We start from the raw sequence: 11,017 nt of genomic DNA on the forward strand, positions 1-11,017 counted from the left end.
GGACATTTACTTGATTTATTTGAAGGCTTTCTCTATTTTGTATTGTTTAAACCTGATTTAACTGACCTTTCCACTGTCTATACTGTTTAAAACATTTATTTATCACTTGTTGCCCAGACTCCCGAGAAGAAGAAAAAAAAAACTTCACATCGTTAACAGATGCCAGTACTAGCATGCAGTTGCTACAATTACTAATTATACATTTGATGTAAACCATCAATTAGAATCAGGTACAGAAATTAGAGAGCAATCAAACAATAACAGCAGTGAGTGTGTGTGTGTGTGAGAGAGAGATCTGCAGGCATTCAACAATCTCTACTAATCAAAATTGTTTCAATATCCATACAGTTGAGGGGAAGCGCTTCATACCCTTATACAGAAAATTAGTTTGATATACAGGATTGTTGGATGTCCCCATGACATAAAAATTGCTTTTGTTAACCTGTAAGTATATATCACTCCCCTGCTATACTTGCTATGGTCGTCGGCTGGAATTAGGCAAGACTGCAAGTAGAATCTTCTTCCTTGGTCCCTGCAATCCACATTTTCAGTAAATAACATAGATCAAACTGTTGTCAAAATATGCAATTATAAAGGAACTATTTCGTAATGTACTGCCACTCCCTTCCATACTCTCTTCCACACTCTTTTTTCAAGTGTAATATGTGGTATATAGCAAGGAAATTTTAATTCAAACCATGAATCATTATTCACTATAATCTTTATTATTTGGATTTTGGACAACTACATAGCCTGGTTGCATTACTTTTATAGGCCATGAGGCATGGTGCTTCAACACTTTTGAAGCACTCCAAATGGTTCCATACTCTTTTTCTATTCAAATGGTTCCCCAATTTTTTTTTATTTCTTTTTTATAGGTAAATGCTTGGTTAGGACAGATAATAGGATTAGTGATTAGTTGTTAGCATAAGAAGAATGGATTCAAGGGGTTTGAACCTAGGACGCAGGAACAACCCTCCATGTAGCCAAGTGGCACTTCTTGGTTCCTCAATTTTTTTCAAATCTCCAGATTTGATGTTTCCTTAGTAGTGTATCTCAAGGGCAAAAACACATTCAGGATAGTTGAGTATCCTTGGGACTTTATGTAATCGTATCAAATCTACATGATACTGATAGTGATAGTACGAGAAGATGTAGAGAAGTAGGAAAAATAGGACATGAAGAAACATTTCTAGATAATAGAATACTAGACTACGGTAATCATCATCCACACCTTATCCCAGGTATCGTCGGCAATATAAATCCTTTTCTGCCATACTATAGAACTGATGAGACAATTTATAAATTGGATTGCATTCTAAACCAATTGGTCAAACTGATGACGCAACTTATATTAACCCTAGAAAGATCATGAAGTGAAAATACCATTGGAATCCCCAACTCTTTGAGGTCATTGTCCCTCATCTGCTTCAATGCAGTCATGTCCACCTGTGAGTTAAAATAAAGAATGTTAGATATAATATGAGATGCGGCAAAAAACTAGAAAAATTACTAGAGTTTCCTTAGTTAACTGAAACAGTTTCATAACAGGCATAATATAAGTACTAAAGTATTAGGAATTTCCACTACTTTTTGTTGATGCACCGACCCTCCATAAAATAATATAACAGTCCCTGTAATAATTCTATTGAATTACTGATCACATTTCTTCAATATATCGTTCCCTGAAATCTTCAAATGATCTCACAGTCTTTCTTTATAAGATTGTTCCTGTACTAATTAGGGAGACTGAATAGACCATGATTGTGTTCAAATCCTACCAATATCCTACACTTGGCTGCAGCAAGGTACTTGTAAACTCCATAGTGTTTTTTTTTTGGTAGATTTTTGCTCCCATAGTATATTGTAAATATTTTTAATTTTCCATAAAAAATTCTATATGATGAACAAGTTAAACTCCCAGACCCGAATTAAGTTGGCATGTATGTAGCAACAAATTAATAAGTGTCACTTACATATAGCTACAGCTCCATTTTCGGATTGAACCATGCAACTAATGTAGATTCTCATAAATAGGATTCTGGTTGAATCATAAAATTGTCTGTATGTATCAAACTTGAATTATGAGGCTTGACCAGTAAACAGAAACAACTAGTTAGACCGAACCCATGCATATCCATGGCATTCCTGGGTGGCGAAATAAAAAAGTTCACATGTGATAAAACTTGAAAAATGTTCATTATGGATGGAAAATATCTCTGTAGTCAAGGCAGGGCGCACTGAAGGTGTCTTAATACATGTGAGGCAAGGCAGTATAAGTGAGGCACAACGCTTTGACTGTGCCTCAGCAAGGCGGAAGGCACACCAGGCGCATGCCTCACTAAAAATGAATAAAACTAAGTGCATTTTGTTTGAATAAAGCACCAATTTCATATTAGATTGTCTTCACATAAAAAATGTATGTTTTTGAAAATTATAATGTTTTCTATCATTAAAAATGTTGAGTTTTATAATTTCTCATTTGTTGAATTTTATAATTTCTCATTTTTACTGTCCCGAGCCTGTTAAGACCGGATTTTGGCTTAATTGGCTTAGGTATGATAGGGATTAAGGGCTAGTATAAGGTACAGCCTACCTTTCTACATCCAGGTTAGGGTTCAACCAAGAACCAGCCCATTGATAGCCCTAATCATGGTTCAAACACTGAAATGTATCTGGAAAATTTGGAAGCGAAGAAATCTTAGGACCTTTGAGGGGAAGGAATCCTCGGTTCAAGACATTATTTCTTCTATTTTGGGGACTATCTTCTTGTGGAGCAAGCTTTTTTATGAGTCAAAGGGGGTTTACTTCGAAGACTTCATAACCAAGTGGTATTGGGTGTGTAGCATTGTTGTTTAGTCGATTTTGTTTTTGGTTGTCTTTGTCTCTTTGTTCTTTGCTTGTCTTTATCTTTCTTTCCTCGTTTGTACTTTACTTCATGGTCTCCTCAATCATACTATCAATAAAGACCTTTGATTTATCAAAAAAAATAAAAATAAATCCTTGACAGAAACATTCCTCTAACATGACATTTAAAACCTTGACCCTAGTTGTTGTATCATAGCAGCAACAACACATGTTGGCTAGCTTCTACTCTCTTTTTTTCCTTATTATTCTTCTTCTTCCTCACTTTTTTTTTTTTTTTCAAATGTTGATCATTCTTCTTCTTGAAATGCTGAATAATTCAACTTGTTTATAAAACTAATATTTATCCATATTATAACTGTAATATATCTAAATCCCATCTTTCATTGTTTATTTTTATTTTGACGGGTAAGCTGGACTTCAACACACGACTTCAAAGTTGTTTTGCAATATGTCAAACCAACTAAGCAATGGGTCTAAGCCCCATCTTTCATTATTTAATTTTAATAATTTTATGAATTTATTATGCTCTGCTTCACTCAGGCTTGCGCCTCAAGCACTAGAAGGCCTTTGTGCCTTTCACCCTTAACTACACTGGAAAATGTATAATCATTCACCTATTGTATGACCCAACTTTTCACAATACTCATACTTGAAAAAATGATTAGCAAATAATTCAGGCAAAGGACCTAGCAGCCTACTATGTAGTTTATTACCAAGTCCCCAATGTCTGCCAGTAAATTGTAGCATTCTTGAGTAAGGCAGCATCCACAATCTCCAACCAAGGAATAAAAGTCGTAGATGTGTCTTTTCCATGCCATCACCTATTAATGGCCGATTATACATGAGATTGTCTCCTCCTGGGGGTTTGTAGGATGAGATTCTGTATTTGTACATCACTCCCTCCAAAAACAAGTAGAGCCACATTTGGCCTCTAGGGTGTTTCTTCTAGACAGTTTTCATTTTCTTAAAATTAACCCTCCAATCTCAAAGCACCCATCACAAGTGAGGGGACATTTTTACAAAAATTGTTTCAGACTAGCTAGGCTTTTCCAAATTCAATAAAAATGTCTCTATTCCACATCCTAAGCACTTCTTTCAGAGCCTCACCAAAGAAATACATGACGGGTAGCCAAGATGGGGAGTGACCAACACACATTTCAAAAGGGTGAGGACGAGCAAAGATTGTTCAATTATTGAAGCAAAATGGATTTGTGCTCTGATGCAAGGTATCTGCTAGTAGCCTGTTTATAATGCTTACCAAATACCCTCTCTCTGCAACCAGAAGTATGATTATGTACACAAATGTCACAGCACATGCACCTAGAAGAGTCATAGCATGTTACTTACCTCCTCGGCTTGAAAGAGAATGGCGTATTTTCCCAGACCCAGTGAATGCAGCAAGCTAGCAACAGTAACAGGTTCCCCACCCTACAGAAGAAAAAAAAAACCAACCAAAAGGACAAATGAGAATAAGAATGGTAAAATACCCCAAGTTTAGTCTTGTCAGATGTGTGCAGAAAGAAAGCTTTTTAAGCCTCGAGAAATGGAAAAAATTGGGTAATCCATAAATCATAGTCTATCAACAAATTGTCGTTCTTTTGGCAGAAATATACTGTGAAAAATTACACATTTGATATTAGTGCTAATTTTTCTTCACTCATGATGCAAGTAACTTGAATTTCCAACTCAGCACTTCGGTATTAGTTCTAAAGCTAACAATAATACAATTAAAAATAACTGCCTACCAGCAATGCCTTAGAATTTAAATTGATATCCATACTATTCCGTACATGCATCTGCCAAAAAGGATTTCTTTTCATTTTTTGATCGTATGCCAGACACGTTCAATTTATGTGAACCATGTTTAATAATGCAAGTAATAGATTAAGAAAAATTTGTTAGACAGGGCAATCTTTCAATGAATTGGTTACATCAACAATAAAGAACTAGTCATTCGCTCATGAAGAAAACATGATACCACTACCTGGGTTCAAGACCCGCCATCACCTCCTAATTACTACCAACTAACTAGATTGCATATCAAAAAAACAAAAAAAAATGCAGTTAAATAAGACAAACATGATATCCTATCTTTCCTGACTTCCACAAAAGGAGCTATTTCTACAGATGGAATTTGACATTTCCCAAGGATCATCATGGAAATACAGACACTGTGTGTAAGATACAAGAAAATGCTACCAGTACCACACTCATTATATTATGCAAACATTGGAAGCCAAAATTTGTCCTATATGGCTTGAAAGTTTTGGATTGGGCTGCTTTGTTGTGAGGATGATCTCTATCTATAGTGAGGAGATCATCCTAACAAAAAATCAGCCCAATCCAAAACTTCTAAACCCATCAAAAGTGGTTTACAAATTAACGGTAAAAACAATTTGAATACCACTTTTGATGGGGTTAGAAGTTTCAGGTTGGGCTGATTTTTTGTGAGAATGATCTCCTCGCCATAGAGATCATACTCACAAAAAATTAGTCCATTCAGAAACTTCTAACTCATATAGGAAAAAGGCGTTGGCTGCCGAACAGAACCCATGTATATCCCTTCAGCAAACAATGTTGGGAGACAACACATTTGTCTTATATGGGTTAGAAGTTTCATAATGGGCTGATTTTTTGGGACAATAATCTCTATGGTGAGGAGATTATTCTCGCAAATAAATCAGCTCAATATGAAACTTGTAACCCTTTCAAAAGTGGTTTAAAATATATATATAGGGTAGCGCTCGACAGACAACGTTAGAGAGACAAAATTTGTCCTATACGGCTTAAAAGTTTTGGATTGGGCTGATTTTTTTGTGAGGATGATCTCTATGGTGAGGAGATCATCCTCACAAAAATCAGTCCAATCTGAAACTTCTAACCCCATCAAAAGTGGTTTACAAATTAACAGTAAAAAATAGACGGTTCACAATTCTAAATCACTTTTGATGGGGTTGCCATAGAGATCATCCTCACAAAAAATCAGCCCAATCCGAAACTTTTAAGCCATATAGGATAAACGTTGTCTCCCTAACATTATCTATCAAACGCTACCCATATCTATATATATATATATATATATGGAAAGGCAGTCCTATTAATGAACCATTTAAGTTTTAAGGGAAGAAACACTAAAGAGAAAAAAACAAGTAAAAGTCAAGCAAGTTGTACTGTATATGAACTCTTCTGCATGATGCCATTGCCACTTGGTGGAAGAAGTTGCGAAACATTCTTTGCAGCTTCGTGAGGTAAGGTAGATTTTGTCATTAAATATGAAGGCCTTGAAGCATCAATAACATCTTTTCGCATAAGAGGAGTGGGTCTTGAAGCACCAAAAGGCCTACCCATACTCCTTGGAGGGGAAAGACCCCTAGAAGTGCCTAAAATTCTATCAGGGGATCTACATCTCAATCCATTCAGAGACCAAGCAGGGTCAGATTTTTTCAATGAGTCCATCCGCATCATGTCATCAGCACTCCTTGAAGAGGGCATTTTCCCCAAAAGGCCGTTTGACTTCGGTACAGGCATTTTCTGCCGGGGATCAGTTCTCATAGGAGGCTGAACTGTCCTTGACAGCTTTTCACGGAGGTCCATGTTGGTTTGCTCTCCACCAGCACTTTGAGTTTGCTTAGACATCTTTTTGCGCATGAGTTTATATCGCAAGTCATCCCGACCTATCTGGGCACCTTTAGTCATTTAATGGCATCAAAGTCAGTAAGGGGAAACCTGAAAAGCAGATCAGAAATACCAAAAAGGCAATCGTAAAGAAATTCTTGTCTAGTAGACACCCAGAAGTGCTCTGCTTGTTACCATCCACGTCATCAGTTGAGCTCCATTTATTACCATCTCCCCGTTGGCTGCATGAAAAAATAAAAGCATTCGATATTGAAATTAAAACAGATGTTTTCACAACTGCTTTGCAAAAACAGTTACAAGTACTTCAACAATGATGCACCAGCCATAATCAGTATTCTTTTTGTTAGAAAAAACTAAAGCATGCTCACATAAGTAGCATTGACAACCCAATATGGCTTTGTTTCAATATTTTGGGAAATATCACAAATTATGATTGTGTCAAAGAATTTCAAATTTCAAATAACACCTAAACAGTAAACATTATCAAGGCAAGAGACTATCTTTGTAATGTTGCACAAGATTTGTTTAAATTGAGGCCACCATTATAGATTACCCTATTCTTTTGACATTCGTAAGGATGATTAAAGTAATATAGTCCATCAGAATGTACAAAGTTTGCATGTTGATAAAATTTAGAGTGATAAAAATAGAGATGTGCTATTGGCATCCCAACTTTTACTTATTACACTCCAATTTCTTAAATTATTTATCACACCCCGATTAAAGATTAAAACACACTCTTCAAACATTACAAAGCTTGGCTCAAATTATGATTTCACTGGGAGGATAGGTGGTGTGGCAACTCTTCTCTGTCATCACAGTTTCCCTCTTTTTTTGCAGCTTCCTTGGGGAAGAATTGAACGGTGCAGGGTTGCCTAATTCACACTGGGAGCAATGTCTCTTGGGACTGAAGTTTCAAAAGAAACTTTAATGATTGGGGGATAACTAAGGGGGCTTCTTTGCTGGATCTTCTTAATTCCCATCATTTCAGGGAGAATGAGGAGAACAGAAGAGAATGGGTAAAGAGTGAGGATAATAGTTTTTATGTTCGTTAATTTTATAAATCCTTGCTACCTTCTTTTGCTTTACTCTTCTCCGAATCCATTATTTGGAACCTGCTCGTCCCCTCAAATGTTGCTTTTTTTTACCTGGCTAGCCTCTCTTGGGAGGATCCTAACTTTAGATAATCTGATTTGTCGTGGGTGGACCACCCAAATTTTTGTTGTCTATGTTTGAGATAGGGAGTCCGTTGATCATACTCTTTATCCATTACCCCTTTTCATTGGGGGTTTGAGTGCATTTTCTCCATCTCTTTCAGCTGGTTTGGGTTCCTCCTCACTCCTTTCTTTTGACAGGGTGGACTCAAAATGTTTTCTCCAACTGAAAAAGATATCTTTGGGCCATTCTTTCATTTGCCATTTCTCGGAGGCTTTGGAAGGAGAGGAGAAAAAGGGTGTCTCAAGGGAAAGAGAGCTCCTCTCATACAGTGATTATGGAGATCCTGGGTTTGCTCTACTTTTGTAGCAAGCATTTTGAAGATTTGGTTTTTAAGTGGGATTCCTTGTGTGCTTTATAGCAGTTTTAGGGTCATGGATCCGCATTTGTGGTGTTTTGGTTGTTGCTTTTTGGTTTTTGTTTTTGTTTTTCTTCTTTGTTTTTTTACCTTGTATTGGGGGCTACCTCAACCTCCTTCCCTTTTTTCCTACTTTTCTAATAAAGTTTTAATACATAATATAAAAAAAAATTATAACCCTTGTTAAATAAATTCTAAGAGTCATTTACAATTATGATTAGGCTGATATTAAATCCTAAACCCAAAAAATAGAAATCTAGAAACAAAAAAAGAAAAAAAAAAAAGAGCGCCTCTATTGGCACCCCAAGTCCCCAACCTTTACTTATTCTTAACCATTCACTTATTTTCTTTATTTTTAATTGAGGTGTAATAAGTAAAAGTTGGGGTGCCAATAGTAGCTCTCCAAAAAATACCACACAGCTAGGTTTATTATCCACCTTCATCAATTTGCCAAACCAAATGAACCCACCATTGTAGAATTGTTTCAAGAATTTTGGCATTTTGTTCAAAGCTTATTGTTATGCTAAAGATTTTTTTATTTTTTTAATCTTAAAGAGATGTTTAATGGTGGTTAGCAAAGCAAGACAACAACTTCAAAACCAACTTTTCATTTCATACATTTAACTAGTGTCAGGATAAGGTAATAATGGCAATCTGCATCATTAGATAAACACCAAATCACATGCTACCTGCAATCCCCAAAATCAAGTCAGGCACTGAATCCTCCTAAAGTTTTATCCCGTTTAAATTAGTATAACACAACCATGGTTTTTCAAAATCATACGTGACCAAGATGACTCAGTATCTTTTGTGAATGACCAAGATTTTCAATGTGAATCGTCCACATTGACTCGTCCAATATCCAAGATTTTGAAATTTTGGGCTGCGTTAATAAACTCGCCGAGTCGAGCGGTTTTTTGTATTTTTTGATTAAAAAATTAATTAATTTTTTAATAATGTAAATATTTATTATCTAAATAGAAATATGATTTTGTAATTAAGTATCTCCTAGTCTAACTTATTTTATATAAAAATCTATAATTACTCCAATATAAATAAATATTAATCATCAAACGCGAGATGACTCAAGCAAGTTAACTTGGCAATTAAAGCTAGCAACAAAAAAACATTTGAGACCTTAGAACGAGATCTACTCTTAAAAACTGATTGATGCCAGAACTAATGTAAATCGACCAAAATATTTCGATACCGTTTGTTTTGAGATTGGTTCACATTGCTCCCCAATCTCTCTCTTACTGATCGCTTACTCCCAGTCAATTGCACCAAATCAGAACAAGAACCATCTGATATGGTAGCTGATCTCTTCACAACCTGCAAAGTAACAAATGTTGACCAATTCGGTTCAAATCCAAATTAACAAACCATCCGAAAACCTAAAGTACTGAAAAAAAATAATAAATCGAGACAATAAAAAAAATAGTTCAAAAGCATCAAAAAACAGGAGAGAGAAGCTAAACAACAACTATCGTAAATTAGCGGGAAAAATCATGAATATAAGCACAAGTGTCCCAAATAACCCTAATCTTAGCTGACAAAACCTAAGTTCAGTAAGAAGGATTAAGTTGAGAGATACCTGACCACTACGCCCCAGTGTAATGGTGACCTGGGGCTTCGACATTTATTCTCTCAGTCGAAACGAAACCCTAGAAAAATCAATCGATTAAGCCAAGATAGGATCGAATACAGAAAGCCTAACACCTTCGGTGCGCGAGAGAGAGAGAGAGTTTCGTGGAGAAGAAAGGACACTTATGACTTATCACATATTAGTTTGTGTTTTTTATAACGAACGGAGAGAGAGAGAGAGAGACCTGTGTCCCTGGCAGTGAAACTACGAGCTTTCAGATGGAAGGGACGTACTAGCTAAAAGACCGAAATACCCTTTTTCGAAAATATTTGTGATACCTGAGACTGGTCAGGCACTCAGGCCCAGCCCTAAAGAGTCAAGTAGAACCTTGTACAAGTGTTAACTTTATTGGCTTAAGTTGGCTAAAACCATGCTCAGTCCTAACGGGCTTGGGCCGAGTTCAATTTGATTTTCGGATTTCGTTAAAAAAAAAAAAATCCAAAAGTACCTTTTGAGGCCGTTTGATGCTATTTTAATTGAAATAAGAATCAAATCTCTATCATAATTGAAAAAAAAAAAAAGCCCATTAAAGGTGAGAGTGGACTTATTATTTTATGATCGTTATGGCGTAGGTATAATAAACTTTTGATAACACGTGTTGCATTCACATGTGAATACCAAAGTCAAATTCTAATTTATTTATTTTTTTGGAATAGGGTATATCTTACTCTAGTGGATTGACCATGATCCATTGGGCTTTGCCCAATCCATAAGGCAATATTATCCATCAGAATTAATCTCTGAGTTTTACATCTCATCCAACACCCTGTCGCATGACACTAATTAAATAGACACATTGTTGTGGAAGAAAATATAAAGATTTGAATTCTAAATATTAAATGCATGTTCAAAATGATTTGAAGTTTTCTCTAATTAGACCACACAACTTGCATGGTCCACTACAAAAATGCTTATAGAATTATATCATGGGTCGGGTTCAACAGTTAACGTTTTGTCTTGTATGGGTTAAAAGTTTTTGAATAATTTGATGTTTTGTGAGGATGATCTCCTCATCATAGAGATCATCCTCACAAAAAATCAACCCATTCTGAAACTTTTAATTGAAAGTGGTTAATAAACTAATAGTAAAAATTAATGGTCCACAATTCTTCAATTTATAAATTGAGGTTAGAAAATTCTGAATGGGTTGTTTTTTTTAAGGATGGTCTCCTTGATCAATCTCACAAAAAATCATGATCATCCTCACAAAAAATCAGCCCATTATGAAACTTTTAACTCATACAGGACAAAACACTTTGATTAGGAATTTGGCAACCAAATGCTAGCCTTATATC

The 11,017-nt window shown here is 35.7% G+C and overlaps 1 protein-coding gene across 1 annotated transcript; it reads right to left on the reverse strand.

Moving 5' to 3' along the window:
* Nucleotides 1–296: 296 nt before the first annotated feature.
* Nucleotides 297–10,001, reverse strand: LOC147401139 (uncharacterized). Its single transcript, XM_086442299.1, has 7 exons — nt 9,672–10,001; nt 9,288–9,409; nt 6,679–6,725; nt 6,040–6,554; nt 4,216–4,296; nt 1,387–1,449; nt 297–532 (listed from the first exon to the last, which is right to left on the reverse strand). The coding sequence occupies exons 1-7, from the start codon at nt 9,714–9,716 to the stop codon at nt 476–478; spliced, it is 930 nt and encodes a 309-aa protein (XP_086298425.1). The 5' UTR covers nt 9,717–10,001; the 3' UTR covers nt 297–475.
* Nucleotides 10,002–11,017: the final 1,016 nt, after the last annotated feature.

Source organism: Akebia trifoliata, chromosome 5 (genome assembly GCF_017979445.1).
Source record: "Akebia trifoliata isolate Shusen 1 chromosome 5, ASM1797944v1, whole genome shotgun sequence".
Classification (NCBI taxonomy): domain Eukaryota; kingdom Viridiplantae; phylum Streptophyta; class Magnoliopsida; order Ranunculales; family Lardizabalaceae; genus Akebia; species Akebia trifoliata.

What these genes read in the sequence shown, in the direction of transcription:
- LOC147401139 (XM_086442299.1), bottom strand. Translation starts at nt 9,716, where the DNA reads ATGTCGAAGCCCCAGGTCACCATTACACTGGGGCGTAGTGGTCAG. An exon ending in AACCAATCTCAAAACAAACG is followed by an intron (nt 6,726 to 9,287) that starts GTATCGAAATAT and finishes TTTTTCATGCAG; the next exon opens with CCAACGGGGAGATGGTAATA. An exon ending in AAGAGTTGGGGATTCCAATG is followed by an intron (nt 533 to 1,386) that starts GTATTTTCACTT and finishes TGTGGATTGCAG; the next exon opens with GGACCAAGGAAGAAGATTCT.